General features: G+C 39.7%; 1 protein-coding gene across 1 annotated transcript in view; it reads left to right on the top strand.

Annotated features, from left to right (window-relative positions):
• Positions 1 to 5,155: 5,155 nt before the first annotated feature.
• Positions 5,156 to 26,137, top strand: part of adcy2a (adenylate cyclase 2a) — a 71,071-nt gene continuing 50,089 nt past the window's right edge. Inside the window, exons 1-2 of the mRNA XM_061716417.1 lie at positions 5,156 to 5,752; positions 10,179 to 10,376. Coding sequence (XP_061572401.1) covers positions 5,210 to 5,752; positions 10,179 to 10,376 — 741 coding nt within the window. The 5' untranslated portion in view covers positions 5,156 to 5,209. The remainder of the gene's footprint in view (positions 5,753 to 10,178; positions 10,377 to 26,137) is intronic.

Genomic DNA, 26,137 nt, shown 5'->3' with positions numbered 1-26,137 from the left:
AGTAACAGAGAAAGAAGGAATCCAAGCACAGGCCTTTGCAACTACCAAATATTGCCAATATGAGTAAAATAAGCACAAACAATTTCTCTCATTAAAATAAATCAGAATTTATTCGCACCTGTGCGGTCTGCTCATACAACTGACATGAGGAAAAGCTTTGTTTTCTGTTGTCGGAGGATGCATCAATAAGCGGTCGGGCTCACAACATGTGTGACACAGTAAAACAAGACTAGTTAAATCCATTAATTAAGTTTCTCTGCCTAGAAACACAAACGGCCTCTTACATGGATCACTTTGGGAACTATAGAAGTGATGATTTTGTCTTTGTCAGACCAGAGTTCCTCTCGTTTGGTTAACAGCTGGATGGTTACGCTCCGCTGGTGTTCTTGGCAAAGAGCGGCTCTCACTCTTTCTCTCCCCATCTCTGTGAGGATGAGGGGATGTAGCGTCTCTTGTTCTCGGCGTCGGCCTGAAAGTGACCACGTCGTTGGGGCATGCACGGGACCCGTTCGGCTCGTCTGGGCCTCCGAACGATTTCGGGTCACTCCGTTGCAGAGCTTCAGACAGACTATAGTTGCAGTTCCTTGGCAACAAGATGGCTTCTTTAGACACGGTGACCGAGGAGGCTGGTAGCTCGTCATGCTAAAGTAGGAGCTGAGACCTTCACAACTCACAGGCTCGGGAAAGATGAGGTCCGTGTTGGAGTCGGTGTGAGAGAGTTTATGAGAGACTTTGCGAGAGAGTGAAAGACAGGAGGAGTTGCTCTTCGAAGCAGGACTGGGATCCCGCGCATCAGCGGGGACTCCTGCTGGGTTTTGGGGTCCATGCCCAATGAGAGGCCGGTTTGCAGCCTTTCTTTGTTTCAACCCATGGCTGTAGCCCCACAGTGAAAATAGCCAAGCATTTTCAAAGTATTAGATTAGTTAGATGAAAACTTAGCAGCCAGTGAGAAAAGAAAAGTAAACAAGTGAGAATACTAACATAATTTTTTTCCCAACTTAAAGGGGACCTATTATGAAAAACACGTTTTTTCTTGCTTTAGCATATATAAAGTGGTCTCCCCTCAGCCTGCCAACAAGGAGGAAAGCAACCAAATTCTGCAGTGTCTGTACAGCCGCCCGGATGAGCCATCCAGTGTGATGTGGATCTACGAGCTGTTCAGATTCTGCTCCCTTTCGTTACGTAACCAAAATGCAAACCACGCCCACAACTATAAAACCGTGTAACTGCATACGAGCGTCCGACTATCGCGTTGCACTGCGTGACATCGGACGCTCTCTGTCCATCTCCCTCCAGCCACTTTATTGAGATTTTTGTAGTGAAATGAGGAGGTATCATAGAAATAACTTCTCATTTCAACTAACTGGATCAGCCGTTCCTCATCCGTGACTGTTTCCTACAGCGCTTTCAACCAGCTTTCAACGCGAGCGACAGGAAGAAAATAGGAGCAGAGCTTCCGACAAATGTTCAGCTCAAAACGGCGCCCTGCGTCGTGCTGCGCAGCACTGCATCGCTCGCGGCCAGTAAGGACAGTCCAATAGAAAATAAAGCAATGGAATTGATGGGGTCTGCCACGGATCCCCAGTTTGGGGGTCCGTGGCAGACCCCCAGTAGCGGAGCGCCAGTGCGCCGGTGCGGGTGGCGGTGGCTGCGGTGCCGTGCAGGCTCTGTTGCCACGGCTACGCCGTAGGGCTATGCCGTAGCCTATGGCGTAGGGTACGCGGCGACGCACACCATTCTGCGTTGGTGTAACGCGGAACCATAAATCAGCCTTCAGTGTGTGCTCTGTGTGCTGTTCTGAACACTTCTGTGTTGTGCTCATTTTGCTGGGACGTCGGGTCCCTCCGCCGAGACACAACTTTTGCGGTATGCGTTCATTGTTGTGTCTAAAAAATGATGCGCAGTGCCCACCCAATCAGAAACGGTACAGATATTCTGTGATATTTTTTTATATTTATAAAAAAATTAAATTATAAAAAAATAAAGGATCCCCATAACTTTGATTGCGTGGGCAGGAATCACGTTTGGGTGGGCACAGCCCACCCCTGCCCCCACCTAAAACCGTCCTCGCTTACAGGTGAATGAGGCATGGGGTAGGTTTTTTTTTTGGATTGATTGATTGAATTGTTTATTTCGAACACATAAGGAAAAAAAATATAAAATTTTAAAACAAATTCAAAACATACAGAAAAAAAGCAACAACAACAAAAACGTAATACAAACAGGGAAAACAAACAGTGTCCGAAAAGGAGCAGGTAGAAGTAAAACTTATTTAACCCTGCCCCTTTGTTACCTCTATCATAAATTAAACATACATATTAATAATAAACAGCTGCTAATTTACCTATTAGGCTACTGATTTTTTTTGAAAATGTGCTGTCCAAAATGTCCTGGAAAACTCGACTCCTGCAAATGCCCGTTCCCCAAAGTTTGTGGGGGCGTGGCTTTGGACGGAGCGCTGACGGGAGGGGGAGGAGGGGCGGGGCTTAGAGGAGGTGCCACTTTCAAATCTTGCTAGCTCTCCAACATCACGGACTATACCTTTAAATTACCATTGTTTATACTTGTGTAGATTTCATTTCGTATGTCCCACTAGGAAGAGACCCCGGGGAAGACCCAAGACATGCTGGAGGGACTATGCCTCTCAGAAGGTAGGTAAATATTCTGTTCAGATAAATTATGATAAGCTAAGTTGGAATGGTTGCATTACAACATTTATCCTTTTAGTTTGGTGGCTTCAAAATCTTAATGGCTTCTGAAATCATTACAAAAAAAGCCTCTGAAAGACATGTTTTGGTATACTATCTGGGCATCTTACTGTGAAACTGACTATCTCACAAATATTGGCAGTGCACTTCTTTCTAAAGAAAGTTGAATTTTACATGTTGACCTGAGAGTTTTTAATGTTGCAACAAAACTGAACAAGTCCTGTGATAGAAATTCATAATTTTGGGGTACAACTAAATGCTGATAGTGTTTTCTATAAACATTTTCTTGACCGTTACTGCAAAAATAGTCCCTCTAGAAATATGCCTAACGTTCCCCAAATACAGACAAAATTGTCTTATTTTTAGCAAAATTATCTTTGGCAATGGGGTAAGAAAAATTCTTAAAACTTACAAAAATATTCCAAAATGGTCTGTAATTTTTCAGATGCTCTCCTTGAGTAATTTAATTTGATGGAAATAACAAGTTAATTATCTGGTGGCACATGCTGGGGAATAACATTTACTTGAACAATAAGTGACATGTGAGCCATTTCAATTAAGATTTCATTTGCTTTGGCTGATCATAATTAAGGGCGGCGTTACGCATGCGAAACAACTCATCCATAGGTGCTGCTCTTGACTTTTGCAGAATAAAATCTGGGAGTTGTTTCTGCGGATGTGCTGGCAAGTGTTAGTCCAACAATCCATATTTGTTAAAAATAGATCACTCTGTTTTAAGTGTAACAATAAACAGTTCAAATGTTGCGCACGATCATAATGTGAAAACATTTACAACCTCACAGTGTTTAAAAGAAAATCAGCTGGCAACAAATAACTCAACCTCCCTTTTCTTGGAACAGTATTTGTTATCTGTTCTTGGCTGTTGCAGGGGCTGAGCAGCACAAATGCTGAAGTAGAGGATCAACACTGTAGGTTCATGAGGTTTGTCTAAGGTCTGACACCAGCAATGTAACATGTAACAAATATCAAGACAGGGAACAGTCACTAGATTTACTTGACCCTGGAAAAAGTTAGTTAATTTGTTAGTCCTACTAAAACTGGATATTAAAAATGGCTGTTAACACGTAAGCAGGTTAAAAATAGTTCAAAATCTGATTTTTCAATGTGTGATACTTTAAAATAATGGCGTTGTGGGTTTAAATGTACAGACTTGTGAAGTCCATTGCACAGCTTAATATAGTACAATCTCACTCTAAACTAAATTGGTCTATGATGTTGGTCAAAAGGAAAACGTCCCGTTTTCTAACAAGCTTATAAGAGCCATACAGCCACCTGTCATATGGGAGTCAGGCATTCTTTGGTCAATAAATTAATTCCTCCGCTCTGCTTGTATGCTGGAATAAAGAGCGTAGTCCATTTAATTGAGCCCTGTAACTGTACTCTGACTTAAGAGTGCATGGAAACACCCAAAGTCAAAGCAAAGAGGAATGTTACATGGGGAAACTGGGCCCAAATGGACTTAGCTCATCAACTGTATGCATTAGAGCAGGGTGAAGGAAGAGTTAGGTGAAGGAGTGTACGGGGATATGAATGGGGGAGATGGCGATAAAAGAGACATAAAGAGAAATGAAATTAATGAAATGGATACAGTAGTAGATTTCTCTTTTAGTTTTTTCCAACAGCTTTTCTCCTCGAAGGGAAAAACTGTTATTTTAGTTGCAATGTCAGGCTTGATCTGCCGCCTGATAGTAGAAACACCAAAAGCACGGAGAAAAATGAGTTCATTTTGAATACTGTATATGATAACATATGTTAACCGCTGCCTCCAGTTGGCAGTAATGCAATGCAGGTATATATAATGTATTATAATGCACTTTTCCGTTCTATAATATTGTTATTCATATAAAATTCTAAATATAGAGTATTATATAATATACACTCACTAGACATTTAATTATAGGGATGTGAAGTGTACCTAATAAAGTACCTGAGTGTATGTTGTATTCATCATTGTGTCTGAAAATACTGAGTTATAGTTTTGCTTTGTGTTTTTTGCCTATATTCCCCAACCCTACTGTAGATTTTAGTCATCTGCTGCCAGCTCTGACTTCACTTGAGAGTTGTTTTTTGGCAAAGCTGTGTCTTGGGGTGTGGTCAAAATAATAATAATAAAAAAAAAAAAAAACCAAGGCTGAATTGTCTCTGGGTTTGAGCTTTAAAATTTCAATCTGGGATGGATCTCAGACCTGTGTTTTGTGGCGTCTCAGCTCAAATCATTAATACTGCATTATGCATCCTTTATAAATGCTAACGTCAAAAAATTCTGCCTTGTTCTTCTAGTTCTCCCTTTCACTGGCTGACTTCTCCCTGCTGATGCACCTCTTTCTTCCTCCCCTCCCCCTTGGTCCTCCCCCTCCCCTTCCCCTTCCCTGTCCCCTTCACTTCCCTCCCACTTTTCTCTCTCACTCCAAGGAGCACTCAGTGTCTGTGCTTCCCTTCATTCTCCACCCCAACATGCTGGCGAGGGGAGGAAGAGGAGGATGCTGCGCTCTACCTTTGGTGCGTTCCTGCCACCTCTCCGGCCAGCGCGCACTGCCTCTGACTCAGAGTCAGCCTCAGCTTTCAGCTGTCTCCGCCTAAAGGACCTAAGAGAAGAAGTGAAAGAGGAACCGAAAAAAAACCTGGAGCTCAGGATCTCTGACTCTGGGGTCCCCAGCAGGAACAACAGCCGGAGTACAGAAAAGAACAGCAACTGCTCCTCTTCAGTGGTGGAAACTATTAATACCTCAGCAGGGACCTCCACCTCCTCTTCCTCTGGTTTCCCTCCTGTCTTCTCCCTCCTCTCAGCTCCAAGCTCCATGTGGCAAGAGGCAATAAGGAGGAAGCGGTATTTCCTTGACCGGGCAGGGGAGTCTGAAGTGGATAAAGGAGGAGGTGGTGAGGAGAAGAGGAACAGGTCCCCGGATTGGCTATATGAATCCTACTACTGTATGAGCCAGCAGCATCCTCTCATTGTGTTTTTGCTTCTCATAGTGATGGGAGCCTGCCTGGCTCTGCTGACTGTATTCTTTGCTTCAGGGCTGGTAAGATGCTCATTCATAACATGCAGACATACATACATTATGCAAATTAAGATTGTACAAAGTGGGAACAAATCTGGGACGACACAAGCTTTAGATACAAATATTACACGTTTCTGAATTACAGTGTCAGGAAGTGAATTACAAAAAAACAAAAAACAAAGATACTTTAAAGCAAACTCTATGCATGTGGACAGGCACTTCTGCAGACACATGTATGCTCTTGAGCAAAGTATAGAAGTGGAGTCATATGAAATTCCCTGGCCTCTGTTCTCAAACTTGCATATGCATGCACAGATACACACATGCTTGTGCAATACCTATATGCACCCACGTGTAGACTCTCACAGCATGTGGTCCTCATCGCAGCACTAATGTGAAGTGAAGGGTGAGATAAAAGTGAGGGGGAAGGATAAGGGGCTTAGTTATTGTCTGAGCAGATGGTTGACTGAACTACAGAGGGGATATCTGTTTTGCTCTGGCACTATTTTGACAGGGTTATCTTTGCTTCAAGACCCTGAAAATGGAAAGCAGTGAAAGCAAAAACCCTCTGCAAAATAATACAGCAAAGCCGCTTCCAAGTGCAGCTTTTGATTTGCTTAAACTTTGAGAGGATCTGCTTGGTGCCTTATATCTAAAAAAAAAAGACCCTATGTGACATAAGTCCACATTTTAGACATTTTTAACACATATTTTCTTCTATCAGTCCATTTACTAAGATGACTTTATTGTTGCTCAGATTATTTCATGAACAGAGTGACTCTTTCATTCTCATCTTGGTTGAATCTCTTATTAACAAATGGAAAAAAGGGTCAGAAACACACTGTGAGAAACCGAGAGCTCGAGCACACATATTTTAAATTATTTAAAATCCACCAAAACCTAATTAATCAATGCAAACTGTTACATATTTTGAAAATGCACAGAAAAGTGAACTAAAATAAACAGAAAAGAAAGGTGTCTCGCATTGTATTGTTGTTTTCATGCCCTGTCAGTGATAACTAAGAAGACTAACAATCATTCATTAGATGCATTTTTTTAGGACTGGGTTTGACTCCCCTTTGGCCTTTAGACCTGCCTGAATTCTTTTGGCATAGATTCAAGGAAGTGCTGAAAACATTCCTTGGAGATCTTGCCCCACTGAGTTGGTTTAGAGTTAGGTTTGACATCATACCATCACAGAGTTGCGGCAGATTTGTTGGCTGCACATCCATAGTGACCAAAACCTAATTGGATGAAGACGGGTAACAGTGGTTGGCTTCTGAGTACAGTGATCTCACCGACATGCCGTGTTATCCAGCTGGAAGTCACCATCAGAATGGGTGCACAAAGGTATGGATATACTGGACATACAACCAAACTGGTTTATTGTCGTGTTAAAGTTTACCAAGACAATAAACCCCCACACATCCCACCACAGCTGCCAGTTTGAACTGAATGGATACATGCTTTTATGTTGTTTATGCAAAATTCTGACTCTACAATCTGAATATCACAGATTAAGGGACTCATCCGATCAGGCAGATCAGGCAAGGTTTTCCAATCTTTTTTTGTCCTATTTTGGTAAGTCCCGTGAGAACTGTAGCCTCAGTTTTTTGTTCTTAGCTGACCGGTGTGGGATGCGGTGTAGTGGTCTGCTGCTGTAGCCCAGCTGCTTCAAGGTTTGGGGTGTGGCATACTTTTGTTGTAATGAGTATTTTTTTTAGTTATTGTTGTCATTTTATTACCATGAAGCATTTTTAGCCCAGTGCGCTCCCGCTCATTAGACATTTTCTGACCATGCTAAATACAGTTGTGTGTAAAAATCCCACGAGATCATCAGTTTGTGGAACACTTGTATCAGCAACCATGCTTTATTCAACATCACATAAATTGCCTTTATTTCCCCAGACTGATGCTCAGCTTGAACTTCAGCAGGTTATCCTGACCATGCTAAATGCCTAAGTATGGTGCGCTGCTGCCATGTGGGTGCATAACATAATGTTGCGTTTACTGAAATCAGTAACTGGATTGGCAGAAAAATCCATGCGATGCAAAAAAAGCAACACTTATGTCAATGTTATGTGAAAAATATTTATTCATTCATCCGTTTATTCATTCATTAATGCATCTGTTTATTCATCCATCCATCCATCCATCCATCCATCCATCCATCCATCCATCCATCCATCCATCCATCCATCCATGTTCTGTATTTTAATCTGCCATTCTGCTTAAATAATACATAATACACTACTGCAAGTCTCTATTTTTTTTAAAGTGCAGTTAAAAGTGACATTTCTTTATTGGTGCTAATTTTGTCAGAACTCTGAAAACACAGTTAAGCCTCTATTTCTATATATCATACTTCATTACTAAAAAAAACATTAACAGATAACCAAGCCCCTGCACAGCTGATACCAGCAATGTAACCAAGAGCTGATGAGCAATTTCTGCAGCTCTAAAACCACGTGTAGTCGGGGGGGAAGGAAATAAATTTGAATTGAATTTAATTGTTGAACGCTAGAACTCCTTAAGTGTATTGTACAACAATCGCTTTATAATTGTCACAGCAGGCTTTTGTCCAGTGGAGGAGAGCTTTTTTACAGTTGAATGGTGAGACCCCCCTCGCTCATAACTACCCCTGTCATTGCAGTTATTTTATAACTGGCTGCAAAGAGGAACGTATTCAAGTTTTCAATCATCAATTGTCATTTTTTTGAGATTGCCAGACAACCCAGGCTGACTTTTGCTTTTGGATTTAATTTTGCATTTGTTTCATAAGCTAAGGTCAAGTTACAACGGATAATATAAGAGCAGCAATGGCACTTAAGTAGTGATGTTGAGTGGGAAGCATAAGAACTCCCAAACCGGACAGAAATCATTAGTTCAGAGGAAATCTTTCTGCCATGAAGTACAAATACATATCATTTGCATTCTCATGCTGTCTTTCACCTCCTCCTTTTCTCTTTGGCTCTCATTTGTTTCCCCACATCCCTCCATTCTTTGGCTGGCTGACCTAAATCCTGTGCTGTTTTGAAGCTGTGCTCTGGGCAAGACCAACCCTGTGTGGCTCTCTGCAGCTACATACATCCGCTCATGTCCCACTACATTGGCTCTGCATGACAGAATCATGGAGGATAGGTGGGGGCAGGGGCTCAAGAAGGAGAATGAGGGTGCCAGAAGGAGGTTAAGTGTAAAAAAGTTTTTTTTTGTTTTTTTTTTTACCTTAAAAAAAACAGATAGATGGCTAATTCTGGAAATGACCATCTATCACTCTCTGATGGAAAGCATAAGAGTGTTTTTTTAGCTAATTTACAACCACATTGAATTGATATATGATCAGTGGATGTTACAAATTTTAAAGCATCAGACATAAATAAGAAGCATCCATGAAAAGTAGGGCTGTTTTCCTCAAAATGAATCCTTTATAATCACCAAAAGTCTGCAAATTCTATCCATGGTGGATAACTGTATTTTTCACAGATTTCCGAGCTAACACGGCCAGATGTGGCAGCAAAGATTTGATTCATCAGCTTTTATCACCTTGTCACAAAAATACTCCAACCCCCATCACACTTTTGAAAAAACACTGATAAACTGAAATCTGGAAAAACAAATCTCATCTCACCACAATTTTCTTGTATTTCTACCTATATAAAAACTCCTGAAATTTTTATCTGAACTTTCATATCCGAGCATATTTAGAAAGGCAGTGGCAATCCATTATAGATGTGGCTTCAACTGGCTGGAGATTAACATGGAGCTTGTTTTTGCCCCTCACCCCTTAGGATGTTATCTCAAGCATCTTTTTTTTCTTATTTTCTTTACCTTTACAGCTGTGTTTTGCAAAGAGGATTTTTACAAATTTGGCATTTATCTTTCTAACAGAATACATAAAGAAGTTATATCGTTTAAATATATCTAAACAAATATACCCATCCATTTTCTATACCTGACAGAAAACCATGCATACTCACATTCACACCTAAGGGCAATTTAGAATCATCAATGAACCTACTCTGCATGTTTTTGGACTGTGAGACAGAGAGAACTCACGCAAGCACAGGGACAACATGCTAACTCCACACAGAAAGACTCCCACCGGGTCAAGAGAAACGTTTTTGCTGAGTTTTTACCCCGTTTTCTGCTTTCACCCTATACCCAGCAAGTTACAACTTAATGGAAATAAACAGTTACTTTCATTGATGTAGCATTATAGTGTACTCTGTGGGATTGGGATACTTGGGACAAAGAGCCAGTGGAGTTTTTTTTTTCTTTCTTTCAGAAGGTTGATCCACTTAATGTGCTTATTTTCTTTAACATTCATATATAAACCCAATTTTCTAAAATTACATACCCATTCCCTGACAAATTACATGCCTCCTTCCGTCATGACTTGTCTGCCCACTTGTCTTGTGGACTGATTTTTCTATCCTGTCTTTTTCAGAACGTCGTGGATCATGTGGCCTTTGTAATCACTGTGCCCACTGCACTGGCAATATTCCTGGCAGTGTTTGTGCTCGTCTGCGTTGAGTCCATCTTCAAGAAGCTTTTACGTGTTTTCTCCCTGGTCATCTGGGCTTGCTTGGTTGCCATGGGTTACCTTTTTATGTTTTCTGGTGGAATCATCTGTCCATGGGATCAGGTAAGAAGCATATACATTTTCTGGTACACGTCTGATTTATGGTGCTATTTATTACATTTACCAATGATTTTATTGGTAGCTTTATGAGGGCTTTTTATTGATGCTTAAAAAAAACAACAAAAGTTTTAAAAGTCACAGGTGTGGTTAAATATCATTTTTTCAAGTTAATAATATACAATTTATAGCAATGTTTCTGTATTTCTTTTGAATGCACCTACAATCTTAGTGCTAGTAAGGAAGATTGAAGCTTGTGGCTGGTAAAACCACCTTTTGATAGTAGAAAAGATTAACTCGAGATTGGATTTTTCCCAACATCCACGGGAAATTGTGCTCCTTTCTCTCTTTATTTTTGAATAGCCTTGACTCAACCATGTTCATGCTTGTGGGTGTTATTTTAGTCATTTCTTTAAGCTGTAATGCATATTGCTTTTACAGCACTTTGCTTTTACATTCTAAATGGTATATATTTACTGAACTTCAACCTTTGGGTGACGCTGACATCATTCTCTAACAAGTGTTGATAACTGTGTGAGCTCTTTTCTCCCTTTATGCTGATAGAGGTAAAACAGTCAAAAAATAATGACACCTTACCCTTTAAGTTTAATGCTTTTTATGTTGGTGTGCAATGACTTGTTTTTTGTTCTTGTTCTTTTTCCTTTAACAGCATTTAACTAATCAGCACTAATCTTCTATATGATCTTATATATCTGACTTATATTGTGTAGCTTGTCCTTGTGCTGTCAGACCAATAATTGGGGTGTGGACCTTTTTCGGTGTACTGGTGTGTTTGGCACTGGGAACTTTGCAGATCCCCTGGGTCCTGTGAGTTCTGGTGCGATGCTTCGGTGGATTAGGCTTGTTTGGGCCGCATGATGTAGTTGCTGAAGTGGATCGGTATCTGGGGACTATAGAGGTCATGTCAACTTCTTAAGCTTTCGATTTTATTCTATGAGCTTTTTATGAGAGGTTTATCTGATGGGAGGGTTGTGGATTTTCTTATTACTTGTGTCTGTTGTTAGAACAAAGTGTTGTGGTTGGTCAACCACGGACATTGGTATGGATCAATGTAAGATCAATACAAAAACAACAAATCAAGTGTATTTAGCAAATCTTTACATCGTGACACAATGACTACAATTCATCACTTTAAATGTCAGCCATTGTAATGGCCAGATATATACAATATACAAGCGTAGCCACTGGCTGTCAAATGCAGATTTAATAACGTGTCTTGTAGGACTGTGAGGGCTTTTTCCAAAACATCCCAGGCTTACTTGGTTTCCCATTGAAAAAGTGTTTACTTCTTGAACTTCAAAAATCACTGGATATCATTCCCACATACCACTGACATGTCACCCTGTGAACCCTCTAAAAATAATGTATATATGCATATTAGGCCTCAAAGAGTGATCATTATTTCCCTACCCCTAAGTAAAGTCCATAACCTCTGAAAAGCACAGATGACAAGGGTTTCCTGTACAACAACTGAGGACTATATTCCTTTGATATTCACTTGCAAACAAATAATTTCTAATCATAAAACTTTGTCTATGTTCAAAAAAGACTTTCAGCCTTTGTCCACATCTTTCAACCAATTTATATAACCTGATAATTCAGAAGGTTTTGTACTTTTTTTTTCTTCACATTTTGTTTTTTTCTCAGCTCATTAGCTACTAAATTAATACTTATAATGTGTATTGTGAAGTGGATTACTGGTTCAAATAGAAATCTGGGACAGCCGGTGTTACATATTACATGTTCCCTCTTTGTTTTTGTTCTTTTTACTCAAATAAGAGGCCGAGACTGTGTTTAATGTGTGCTCTTGTTATGGAGAAGATGAATAGCTGGTTAGGAAAATCCCTTAACCTGGGAAAAAAGCTCTATGAGGCTTCAATTCATCCTTTGTGATCTCTGGCCTATATCCTGATGTGGGCTGTCTTTCAAGTTTTGGATTTATTATTCACAGCCTTAGATGTTAATAGTTATTTCGTCAGATACTTTTTCATCTCTTTTTCATTAAGTTTTTCCCCTCACTGAGAAAATATTTTTATAAAATCGGAACAGCTTTGCTGAAGACTTATTTCTTAAAATTGAATATAATGGAGAAACTGTCAGTTCTTTCACCGGAAGCCAGTGTGCTAAGTGTGATGTAAAACTGGCTTGTAAGATGCTGGAACCTTTGATTTAAAATTCACTGCTACAGATCGTACCTAAGTAAATTTAAAATACACAACATTCACCCTTAATATTTATGCTTTGGGTCTGTGACATGTTCATGGAAAAATATGAAGCCATTTGCCATTTAGGATCCTGGTATATTTGTTTGGTGAAAGTGCTGTAAATCAGCTTTGGAAAAATCAAGACGTAATATTGTCCACGGATTCATCAGGGGTCTTACAGCAGCACAACAGGGATGGAGGCCTATGGATATCATGCCGCCTCACACGAACCAGAATGCATGAAAATGTAGTTTTTCTGTTATGCTTTTAACTGACTATTGAAGTGTAACTGTGAGCCGTGCACCATGTAAAGTAGATAAGTGCTACGTATAGTCTACCATATTTTCCAGTAATGTTACAAGTTAAATGTGGTAAAATGAATGACTAGTAGTTTCTTCACTGCTGCCACTGTATGCATCCTGCAGTGGGGCTCATTGAACCATCAAAGTTCATTAAGTCATTAAATCATATGAGAGCTGCTCTTGTACAGCAGTACTTTGCAAAACTGATGTCTAGTGTGCACACATCCGTCACAAAGAGGAAACTAATGACTCACAGAGCTCTCCATACATTCGTTGCTTGTGCGTAATGCTAACATTAGCCATTCATGCCATCACTGCTCTTTTTCTGCTACGTTTTAGATGTATTACTTTACTCTTATATAAGAAGAAAATATTGTTTGCAGGCACTGTGGTCTCTGCTTTTCTTCATGGCATCTTTTGGGTTGAGGAAATGACTCATTGATGTATTCACATCCTAAGTATTCTCATTTTTCACAGTCAGTAATGAAAAGCTTTGAATAATACATATGTGCTTTATGCCAATAGCCCTGCTAACTTTTAGGTCTCCCTTGATAAATACTAGTCAGCATAATCTAATAAATAGTTCTTCAAGCCCCTCAAACTGAAGGTACAGGGCAAACTAAAACATCTGATAGTATTTAATCACACATGGTTTTGTCAGCTTTTATAAACCAATAACTCGAGTTACAATGTTATTCCTGGTTTTTGTACCTTTGGAACAAGTGCAGCTCTCAACCTCTGAAACTACACTGTTGTTGGAAAATATTGAAGACAGCACACATTTCAAGGATGTTGATAAGAATCTACAAAAGACAGGATGAAGGATTCACTGTTAAACATTAGCACAGAACCCATAATGGCATATATCATTACAAATGTACATTACACAATGGCATATTTGAACATATGTGAACTAGAATACAACAGAAGGTGGATCTATAGCACCAAAAACAATGTTAACAAGCCTTTGTTAACACTATGCAGTGGTTAGCAGGAATATACAGTATGCTTATAGTATAAGCACTTAGTGTGAATAATCAGATGATCAAAATATTAAATGCTGTGAAAGCAGGTTAATGCTTATTTAAACACTAATCCTCACAACATCAAAGGCCCGCTGACTGCGTGACTGAGCTTTATTTAATTAATCTAATAACGTAAATATCTTCTGAGGAGAAGCTACTTAATTTAACTGCCACAGGCAATCAACTGTCACACAATATGATGTCCTTGACCACAAATGCGTTTAACAGAATACTGTACATATTAAATGCAATCAGGCAACTTTTCTTGACTTATTTATTTCAATTTACCAGGAAGGAACAACATTGATCAGTGTCAACACAGTGACACATTATCACCTTGAATCTTAACTCACTCTGTGGTTTAAAGTTGAGCTCCGGAGAATGTCTATTGATGCCTCAGCTTTGCGATGATAACAACACTCACTTGGTCAGATATTTAGACACAAAGGCAAACGGGAGAAACATGCCAGGGGAAAGAAAGAAGAAAGATTTGCTCTCAATCAAGGACTCCTGCATACATACAGCATCTATTCCAGGGCTTCAGTATGTCTTTTTTCATATTAAAAACAACTAATGTCATAATCCCTATACATTGACAGGATGAGCACTTTAAAGCATTAAAGATTTTCAGTCTTGGCCATCATCACATGGCTATGAATTTATGGCAATAAAACTGGATTTCTAAATATGCAAAAACAACAACAACAAAACCAAACTAATCATCTTTAGCAATACTGTGCATGTAAACAATTTATGATTCTCAGTAGATTCATAGGCAAGAGGCTTGCACGTTGATGCTGTCAGCTCCAAGTGGTACATATGCATTATGTTGAACAAGTGCTACATGCTGACTGCATCGCAGAGTGAGGCTGCAGCAACTTCCAAACATTTCCTATATTCCCTTTTGGGAGTTATGCATTGGTACCTTGGAAAGAGACCAGCCTTTCCTCCATTTATTTGGTTACTAAAGTGAGGAGTGACAAGTGTTTTACCACTGCTGTTTCTGTGAAAAAGTTACAGAATTTAAATTCTCTCCTTTCACAAAAACTCAATTACGTGATATTAATTCTACTGTGGGAGTATTGGGTTGTCCAGACCATTTATTTTCCTAACACATAATCAAATCTTTTTGGTTTTATAAAGTACATTTTGCCTAAACCTAGCTAAACATCGAATGAAAATCAAAGTGACAGTACTTTAAACAGCACGCTGGTGGAATGACTGCTTCTGTCACGAATTTAAGTGGAACTTCATTATTTAGCATTTGTGTCCCTCCACTACCATGCTGGTAAATTCATTTAAATTGGCTACACCAGGTTTGAGAGGAGCCCTTAAACACTGATAAAAAGGTAGATGTTTTTTTTTTTTACATTTTCCTGCTTTTTCCAGAACAGGTGCAACAACCTCTCAAAACAGAAGCAGCTGATTTTAGTTTGTGTTTGATTTACTCAATCCTGCTATAAGTGTGGTGAGATGCATGTAGTTAAAGCAGAAATTATTCCTCATGCATTTAATGTTTTTGACAAATTTCTTTGGGACACTATAGCAACGCATTTTAACCCTCAAAAGACTAAAGTCCCCAGATCTAGAGACGTTGATAAAGGAATGCAAGTAAAAGCAAAATAGACTCAGGGTTCAAGTCACATCTGCTGCCGTCAATCACTTTTTCTTTGCTTTCCTTTTTCTATTAATGGACTCCCAAGTGGGAATTCTGACAAGCCAAAACATTGTATGACAGTATGGTGCGTGTTAGTGCAAAGCAGGTGAGGACTTTCTGTGGTTTGAGTGAAAAATCCCTGGTGGGACTAAAGAGGCTTGTTCAGCTCCCAGAGTAAAAGGTAAAAAAAACTTTGACAGGTGCACCAGGAGGCTCAGTGAACTGATTATTTGACAGACAGACTGAGAGATTTTAATTAGTTGTGGGATCTCTTGGTGTACAAATCTGCACAGACCGTTCAAGACAGGTGAGAGTGATGACAATCTTCCTCTCCTGAGGACAGAATCGAGTGTCGCTATTAGGCCAAAAACGTATTGATGCGTCATACATGAGTGAATCTATGTCCCCTATCCCCCTACTATCAAACAATGCTTGTTTGATTAACTGTAGTCTCTAAGCATAAATACTTCTGCAAATAGTTTCTTCTTACCATTTCCACTTTTACTGTTGGCAATAAAACTGCACATCTGCTAACATTTAGCTTTTGAGCGCAGCGCGATATTCTTTCTCGGGTCAAATGGCTCTATGTACTCGTGAGCAATAATTGGTTGAACACAGACAAAACTTTCAATGAGGGTGCACTGCAACTGCAAGAATGAGAACCTTGTTTTTCTTTTCCACGAGAGATAACAAGACCAAATAGAAACTCTTTAACTGGCAAAAACAAATATCAAAATAAACGAGACAAGACTAACTACTTTATTCTATCTATATGACAACTGGGGGAACACTCTCAGTTCTACTATGTGAAGATGATCATAGTCCAGTCAAAAATAATTGGTTTAATCATCTCTGTAAGTTGTGGCTATGCCCTGCAGGATACAGTGTAATGCTGTCCCCTCATGTTGTGGTCATAGCTCACAAGCTTGTCTTATAGGCAGTAGCAGTAATTAATGTATGTCTCCAGTTCTGTGTGTGTTGTAGCCCTCAGAGCACCAAGGGTAAGCGTTGTATTGCTGGCAGTGGGAACAGATTTCATTGGCTTGTCTCAGTAGGTGGACCTGGTGTATAATTGTCAACCCTCTTTGACCCACATAATGAACTAGCTGGTTTTATGGCAGATGTAAATAGCTGTGTTGCCTAGTACAAATACAATTTTGTTCTGTTGTCAGTTTCTGGGTTGATTACAGGTGATGAAATACTATGTAATTCAGTGTTTGTATATTTTGTTGAGGCTTAAAGTTTGGCTTTATTAAATTGTTTATTTAATGTGCATTATGAATGTGATATATAGATGTACATTGTTAAGGTTTTGAATAGGATCTTGATGATTGCTTCTGTTTCCAAAGCCCAGCATGACAATGGCTCTGTACAAAATTAGAGCTTTAAAACAGTAGCCATGTCCAGCTTTTATTTAAAGTCTGCTGTTTAAGTTTTAATATTCAGTTGTAGAAGTCATCTTCTGTTTATCATCTTTCCATAATACACTGTTGTTTTTTTTGTATCTAATCACATTATTAAAATGTACACATGTTCCTAAGAAAGCACACAGTGAATGTATCTTCTAGCAAGCCTTGAGGGAACGTTTAATGTTGATTTTATTTTCACACTTTTTTCTATTAAAATCCTTCCAGTTGGAGCCCTGCTTTTGGAGGCTGCTTAACAATTTCTGCAGACCCAATTTTGTTGAAATAATTGGCTCTGAAAGTTATGCAACACTCTCCGAAGGCAGAAAAAAAACTTCAAAGTAAGATTTTGAGTTAATTAAATGCTTTTTGTGCTATAGCAAAAAGAAAATCAGAGGGAGTGGTGATGAGATAACCTTATTCTGGTATTGCCTCACCTGTCATGGAAGGTGTGAGGCTTATTAAAGATTCTGAATAAAACTTTCCTGAATTAAAACTATCGTTGTTGTACTATTAGATGGTAAGGAGTTCAAACTTTTGCAGCAAAATGACAATACATTTTAGCACATGGACAAATAGACCTTAATTACCATTAAAAATGAATGAGAAAGTGTGTCCAAATTACTTGTGATAATTACTCATGCATTGTTATGGGAGGACACATAAAAAGTTAAAACTGTATATAATTTTGTCCGTAATGACCCTTTTCACACTTAAGTGGAACAGCTTTTTTGACTCTGAGCTTCCGAGTCTCCTAGAGGCTGGAAATAGGAATTAATTTAGACAAAGCTCCATTGTCCCTTTAGGTAACATTAATTGACATTCTGCTGCAAGCACACTTTCTGTTTTTGCAGCCTCTAATAGAAAATAATGCATGGGAAAAACAAGAACCAATTCACTAATTATAATTACTGGAGACACAATCAGAATCAACTAAAATTGGCAGGTCAGACCTTCATGAAAATTTAAAATTAATATTATACAAGAACATTTTCAGGGTCTCAGTATGTGAGCTGGATTACATTTAGTCTACACAGTGGATTTTAGGCATGACTGTGAGTGTGTATAGTGGGTTATCTTGTTTGTCCCTAAATGTCCCTGTGATGGACTGGCAACCTGCCCAGGGTGTGCCCTGCCTCTCTGCCAGTGACAGCTGGGAAAGACTTCAGGATCCCCCCTGTCTCTGCTTACAAGAAGCAGGAACAGAAAATGGTTGAATGAATCATGAATGAACAAACACATTTAGCCTTGCTATTTATTGATACAATATCACATACAGCATATATTCAGGTTTGACTGATTATGACCATGATTTCCCATTAAATCATAGCACTAAAGGGGCTCCTTGGAAATGTACGATTTTTGAATAAAATGCATAGTTACATGCTTAACAGAACCATTTGAAGACGATCAGTATTGAGATGTATGAAATTTTGTAAAATTGATAGATCTTTCCCCCTCTCTTCCGGCTTGCTTGTTATAAGTGCTGCATAGTACTGCAGTTATGGCGAATCTTTAATTAAAAAATGACCTTCATTCCCAAAATCACTATCTAATCTTTCAAGCCCACCTTACTTCTAGTTTGTCCAACTCTAGGTCATCTGACGGCAGAAAGAACAGAGTTACATAAAATATTTGACACTTTCTGCACCTGTATACTCTACACGAGATACATTTTTAATTGAATTCATCATGGCAGAGTAGTTTTGCTGATACAGCAGCCACTGGACAGTTCTTTTCAATTCTGCAACAATGTTATGCCATGCATTTTAAAATCCCGTGGTCAACCAGAGGTTAGGGTGGACTGCCACTATATTCAGAGTAGGCCAATATATATTCATCAATATCTTAATGCTCAAATATGTCGTAAGTCAAATATTTTATATGGTGTTACTAAGATATGTTACAATTCTCTTATAAAATCCATAGTCTGTCTGTTTACAGATTTTTTTGAACATCGGACAAAAGATCACATAATTTCCATACTTTATGTGATGCTATTGTGCAGTTTGTAAGAAGCTGTTACAATGGCTCTTCTGTGGTGCAGCTAGGAAGTTAACTTAACTTATGTTGGTGGCAACAACATACTATGTTGTGTACTTACAAGTGCTTAATGAGATGATCAACTTCTCGGGTTCAAATGGTTACAATCGGTTTGTACCTCATTGTAGTCACTTGTATAGTAGAACATCATCAAGTGGCAGTGCTGCGACAGGGAACACGAAACAACTTTTACTGAAGAGTAGTTCTTCTGCCAAAGTGTTGTACCATAACGTCTATCTGTCAGGAGGATTATGCAAAGATTACTGTTGCTAAATTAATGTATCTTGTTGGAGAAGTGGAACATGAGTAAAGGAAGAATTCATTAAATGTTCATGAGGATCTGGGTCGCTGTTTTAGAGTTGTGAGGTAGGATATTATCATGTCAGACGACTCCACTCACAAAGTGCCCTTTTAGAGGTTGTACAGAGGATTTAGTTTTATAAAAGAATGTATCTGAAAGATCAAAGTGTTTTTCTCTGAAAAAAATAAGAAAACACATACACACACACAGAAACAGCTCACCACAGCTGGTCATTATAGGAGACCTTTAGTTGTGCCAAAAATTCAGAAAAGCAATATTTTGTTCTCAAAGAATGTTGATAGACTACTTGGACATACCTGACCTAATACAAGTCTGTTTTAAGAAGAGGATGAGGTAATGTCAGTGGCATGCAGTGCAGAGCATTGTGCGGCTGTTTAAACTTTCTTTATATCTTGTCCTTATCACAGTAACAGTTAATACTGACCACACTCAGTGCTTTCTTAACTAGAGTTTAGAAAATGTCTTGAATGTAAGATGCATCACAATGTCATCAGTTGGTAGTTTTATGGACGATAACAAAGTTGCCCAGTGCTTATGCTAACAGTAGCAACTGTGATATGTTGGTAGACACAATGAAAGAAGAAAAAAAAAGAAAGAATTAGATCATTATTATCAATTTTGCTCGCCAACTGCAAGAAAGGACAGAGAATCATCAAATCCGTAATAAGTTAGCTGTGGATCTTTTGCCTTATAAAGCTGCAGAGGACCCTGGGTTTTACTTTCTGTTGAAACCTTTGAATCAGTGTTATAACTTTATATCCCAATCTTCACAGAGACTTCTATACCCACACGATACAGCCCAGAGCACGGGTAAAGGCAACACGGTCCATGAGCAAACTTTCCTTTGTTCTTTGCTTCTCTGACTTTTCTTTTGTTTCACTTATGATTTCAGACTCTTTTACTTGTGTGTCAAATATCAGTATACTTTTTGATACAATATATATATATATATATATATATATATATATGTATATATATATATATATATATATATATATATATATATATATATACGTGTATGTGTGTGTGTGTGTGTGTGTGTATGTGTGTACTGGATACAAAAATAGCCTTCTAGGAAAATACAGTGTCTTAGCCTGTCAACTACATCACATTTAACGGGCGACAGACTGCACTTTTGAGGTCAGAGTTCAGGCGCTGAAGCTACCAAAGAACAGTCAAACTGAAATAATGAGTTTGGCCCGCATCCTTTCTACTTATGTTCTACTTTAGTTTACTGTGAAATATTCTTCTACTTCCACTTTGTTCCTCTGTTTTACATTGTACAAACTACTTAGATAAGGTTAAAAAGGAGAAGAGATGCATTTTTGAACAAGCTGTTTGCCCTTTGTAACAGAGTTGATGTTTGATACATTTGATTGATTCTTGGACACATTCAGAAACGGGTCTCTGAAACATCCCTTTGAACTTCCTGGATCATGTGTGGCTGTGAAGCAACCATCGCAGCTCATTAGTCCTGAGGGTGCTTCCTTCAGCAACAGAAAATATTATTCAGAGTACTTAGTTTTTGTTTTGTTTTGCTTTTTAACTCTTTCACCCAAAACTATGAAAAAGGTAATTTGCTCGCCAACACCGATTTGTGGCCAGATGGTTGGAGACTGGAGATTTATGACTGTCTGGTTCCCCTAATGACTCTTCTTGTCTGATTTAGAGGGTTGAATGACCACTATTTGTCTTTCACTAGTCTCCCACTTACTGAAGTGTTTCAGGTGCTATGTAGTGCCATTCATCCAGTAATTACACCATATGGTGTACAACAGTGTGACACTGTCATCATAGTATCTATCTATCCATCTATCCATCTATCCATCTATCCATCTTCTATCTATCTATACGCATGACTTTGAAGTCTCCTCCAGTCCTGACTGATTTCCAGTGAAAAATGTAAAGAGCATCATGGCCCTATACTGTTGGACACCTTGAGATGTATTTGCAGGAGCAATGAGAGAAAATAAATCCTGAAAAGCTCCATCAGTTGGTATCCTCAGAGATGGGTGGTCTGGTGTTGTGAGAAGGAACGGTGATATGAAAATAGCCTTAATGTCCCAACTTGTTATGGAGGCAGACCAGAAAGGCAAAATTGTCTGTATCAACAAATGAAATAAAACCAACAAGACAAAACATGTACCCTGGTAGCTCACCATTTGCGGGAGGCGCTGCATGGGTTGTGTGCAGTGTGTTATGGGAAGCAGCTTTGGTATGAACCTTGGCGTGCTGACCATCAGCTTCCAAAACTGGCTCTTAGGTCATGGGATGTCACCTCTCTGGTGGGAAGGAGCCTGAACTTGTGCATGACGTTGAGGGGCAGCAACTGTATATAGCTCACCTCAAATCTCCTTGAAAGGAGCTGGACTTTATTCCACTCTGAAGTTGTCCATGGTGAGAGATGTTGGGCTGCTGTTCTTTTACCCCCCCTGGCTTGGAGCCTGTTCATTGGTGTTTCCCCCAGTAGACAAGAGGGTATCTCTTTGGTACCTTTGTGTCAAGGAGTGGGTCGATCTATGTTCCTACTCTCACCTGAGGTCACACATAGTGGGTGGTGACTGACAGAAAGGGATTGGGGATATAAGTGGCTGAAATAAGCTTACTCTGCATGGTGGCTGAACTCTCCTTGAGAGTTAGGGTAAGAACGTGTCACAGGGTTCCTGTCAGACACAGAAGCAACAAATAGGTGTAGCCAAAGGACAGTGGTGGTTGTGCTGCCATTATATCACAAGTATTTCTCTAGGTATCACAAATTAGTTCCTCAAACGCCTGCGGCATCCCGTTGCTGGAAGTTAAGTCTCTCACTCCGATCCACCTGTGTGCCGTTAACGTAATGTTCTCTCTCTCTCTCTCTCTCTCTCTCTCTCTCTCTCTCTCTCTCTCTCTCTCTCTCTCTCTCTCTCTCTCTCTCTCTCTCTCTCTCTCTCTCTCTCTCTCTCTGGGATGATGGTTTTTATTGCATATATATTCACATTGAAAATCTGGCATTTATTTGAGCCCCACCGAGATATAGGTCAGCGCCACTGTAGTTGAACCAGAAAAATGACAAAATGACAAAACCATTGTTTTATATAAATAATATTGCTCCTATTAATTTCGACAGTCCCCACCCCCCAAAAAAGCAGATTAGTTGAATTTTAGTCGAAATTTGAGGGCTTTAGTTGACCAAGAATTTCTCTGGTATCCACTAGGATAAGGTCTGGATTTGCGGCGCAAAGAGAAGTCGAAACTAAATTTTAATGTCTGTACAGTACAAGACGAAGTGCTTGCCTGGAAATATTTCGGATTTAGGTCAAAAGATGTTAACCAGGAACACCTAATATGCAAAGAGTGCTCTAAAGGTGTTTCAGCACCACAAGCCAACACCAATAACTAGTTCAACCACCTAAAAACAAATCACAAAGTCAGCTATAATGAATGCATGAAGGCAAAGAAAAACCTTGCATCCGTTGCAAGCGTGAGTGGTTCATCATCATCTCAAATGTCCCTTAAAACAAGCCTGTACAGTGCGTCACCATATCCATCCACCTCGCAAAGACATGCCAAAATCACTAAAGCAATCATGTTCATGGCCAAAGATATGTTTTAGATTAGATTAAATTCAACTTTATTATCAGAGCACACGCCGCTGCCGTGACGCCGTCATGAATCCTTCGGACTTCTCTGTCACTCCATTTTGCCGCGGTGCAGTACCCCCCGCGAGCGCTAGGGGGGTGCAATCTTTTCCTGAATGGTTTATCCGACTTTTCCGGTCACAGTGAATCAAAGAGATAAGGACAACTATTGTGCAAAAACCAAAACAAAAAAAATCACACATACACGAAGAAAAGAGCGCTGAAAGTTCATAACTGCTTCACGAACCGGAACCGGAAATGCGTTGCTACCAAGCAAACCAATCACAGCCCTCTCGGTCTGCGTTGGTCTGCGACCTCTTGACGCGTAGTTACAATTTGTGGGAGGTGCGCGTCAGGCACGGTGTGGGCTACGGCATGGGGTGCGCGACGCGGCGCAACCTGCGGTGTAGGCTCGGCGTCGATTTGTTGCAGAACCATAATCCAGCCTTTAGACATGAATGGGAGCAGTGAGACTGGCCGGTACTTTTCAACCTGGGCAGGGTTGAGTGTAAAATGTGTAAAATGTTGAGTGTAAAATGCTCTGCAGGATGTTGGCAGGTACAGGATCAAGAGGACAGGTCGTTGGTTTTGAGCCGAGTAGAATTTTAGACACTTCTTCCTTATTTAGAGCCAGAAAGAGCAGAGAGAGGTACCAGTAGCAGGTTGGAGTGGGCTGAGATGGCCAGGCCCAGAAAATTGTTGACTGATAGTAGCAACCTTTTCAGTAAAGTAGTAAGCAAACCTTTCTGCAAAAAACCCAGTGGGTGGTTGAGCATGTGGTGGAGAGAGAGGAGAGTTAAAAGCAAGGAACAGTTGTCGGGTGTTGGAAGCAGTTGGGAGCAGTATTAAAGTAAAATTACAAAAACATGTAATTAAGATGGAAGTTAGACAACGAATGGAGGCATGGGGAGAGCATGCAAACGCAACAGAGAACGAAAGATTTGGATCAGAACCATACTTGTAATGAGGTAACTGTATTCCCACCCATTTTCCATTTTTAAACCTCAAATCAACTGGATGATTCTGCTTTCCCCACAAAGACTTCTCTGTTTGCTAAGAGTGGAGAGAAGCGCTTATCTGTTAGGGTCCAGGCTGTACCACTCACTGAGAATGTTTGGTCCTCACTTCCTTTACTTTTCTCTGTACACACTCACACACCAGATGCACTTGTACACTTTGATGTACTGTCAATCTCATTAGGGGTTAATCCAGAGTAGTTGAGGACAAGGACTGGAAAGAGTGGTAGAAAACACATGCAATAGAGAAATGAAAACAATGATATGACACAGGTAGAAATGTCACATCATATAAAAAGTAGGACTGAAATATATATTTATGTGTGTGTGTGTGTGTGTGTGTGTGTGTGTGTGTGTGTGTGTGTGTGTGTGTGTGTGTGTGTGTGTGTGTGTGTGTGTGTGTATATATATATATAGAACTTTGGAAATTACAAATGTGTAACCATCACCCAAAGCGCATGATTACATAGAGAGACACAGACAGCGCACTTATCTCAGCGGCAGACTGTACACGAGAAGCATGATGTAATGCCACACTGTCTTTATGAACCCTCAGTGTCATTATCGAGGAAATGATTCATGGGGCACAAGCGTAGTTGATTGTACTGCAGTGGGTGACAAAAAAAATATTTTTTTCCACTTAGTTAACAAAAAAGAGGATACTTTTATACTTGGGGTCCCTTAAGCACGCTGAAGTATGCTCTTCAGCTTTGTTTCTACATTACATATCAAGTATATGGAGCACAGCAGGAGACACTTCCCTGCAGCCTCTCCATTATCCTCGGTACATTTCATGATTGAGTTAGCAGCATTGGATTTCAGAACAGTAATTTAGGAAAAGGCTTTTTGGGCACTAAGCTAATTATTTTGCTGAACTTGATGATAGTTGGCAGCAATTAGCAGCTTCTTCCTGCATTTGGAATTAAGTTAATATGCTCTTATTCCTTGTCCAACATGGTGGATTTAAAACCACTTTTCTTGTCATCTGGTGGCCTAATTACCTAAAAATACAAATTGGTGTTGTAGAATGACATTCATTGCATTTGGAATGTTTTAATATCAAAAGTGCATTTTTTAGGTGCTGCATCCTGTATGTTTCAATATTATCCCAGGTTTTCATTAATTGTGATTATGTGTGTTGAGCAGTTGTGGCTCAGCGTGAGTTTAGTAGGTCAAAAACGAGGAGCTCTATTACAAAAACACATCAGCCAGACTTCCAGCACTCTAACGACTTGCTTGTCTCTCACCTGTCTACTGTTTTCACTACTGTTTAGTTTCCTCGCCCTTGCTTGTCACTTGGCAAACCTCTCAGCAGCAGTTTTTTGTTTTTTCTTTTCATCTCTCCCTGCTTCCCTTTTCTTACAGTGTTTGTAAGCAGACAGTACTTTAAAACTTTAAAACTGTCCCTTTGGAACCCAAACTACCTTTACTGAACCACAAAACTGTAGAAATAAACTAAGTCATCCCCTGATTAAATCTCTTTCAGACAGAAGAAAATATTTCTATGGGGTTACAGTGCATTAGTGCTGCAGTAAAACCCAGGAAAACGGATAAGAATAGTCAAATCTAATTAACCTTTACATTTACCTTTTTGTTATAGTCATATAAACACACACACACACACACACACACACACACACACACACACACACACACACACACACACACACACACACACACACACACACACACACACACACACACACACACACACACTCTATTTCCTAGTCCCTCTCTGTGCTTTGTAACTGTATGGTAGGTTTGGAGTCCACGTTTCTCAATGCTTCTGATTGTATTCCCACCCCCTGGCACCCTGTGGAGTCAATTCAGAAGGGAGAGGGTGTGAATGGTTCAAAACTTACAAGTACTTCACATGTTTTTTACAGTAATGGTGGCGTCAGTAATTTCTGCTGCTCCTCTGGGACTGCTGAAGCTGCTGAAGAATTGAATTTGAGACTTCAACTCAGGCTTATGTTGACAATTATGGTGTGGCTTGTTTTGCGGCACTAGAGATAGTAAAGAGTGTCCACCAGCTAGATGATGATGACCTGCTTGAAACACTGTCTGCGAGGAGCTGTGGTGAATGTTACCTAGCCACTTATACTCCTAAAGTTTACCTGGAGTTATTGAAGGAATTTCTATCTCGACATTGCC

Source organism: Cololabis saira, chromosome 3 (genome assembly GCF_033807715.1).
Source record: "Cololabis saira isolate AMF1-May2022 chromosome 3, fColSai1.1, whole genome shotgun sequence".
Classification (NCBI taxonomy): domain Eukaryota; kingdom Metazoa; phylum Chordata; class Actinopteri; order Beloniformes; family Belonidae; genus Cololabis; species Cololabis saira.
Note: the sequence above shows the minus strand (reverse complement) of the source record. Positions and strands in the feature narration are given on the sequence as shown.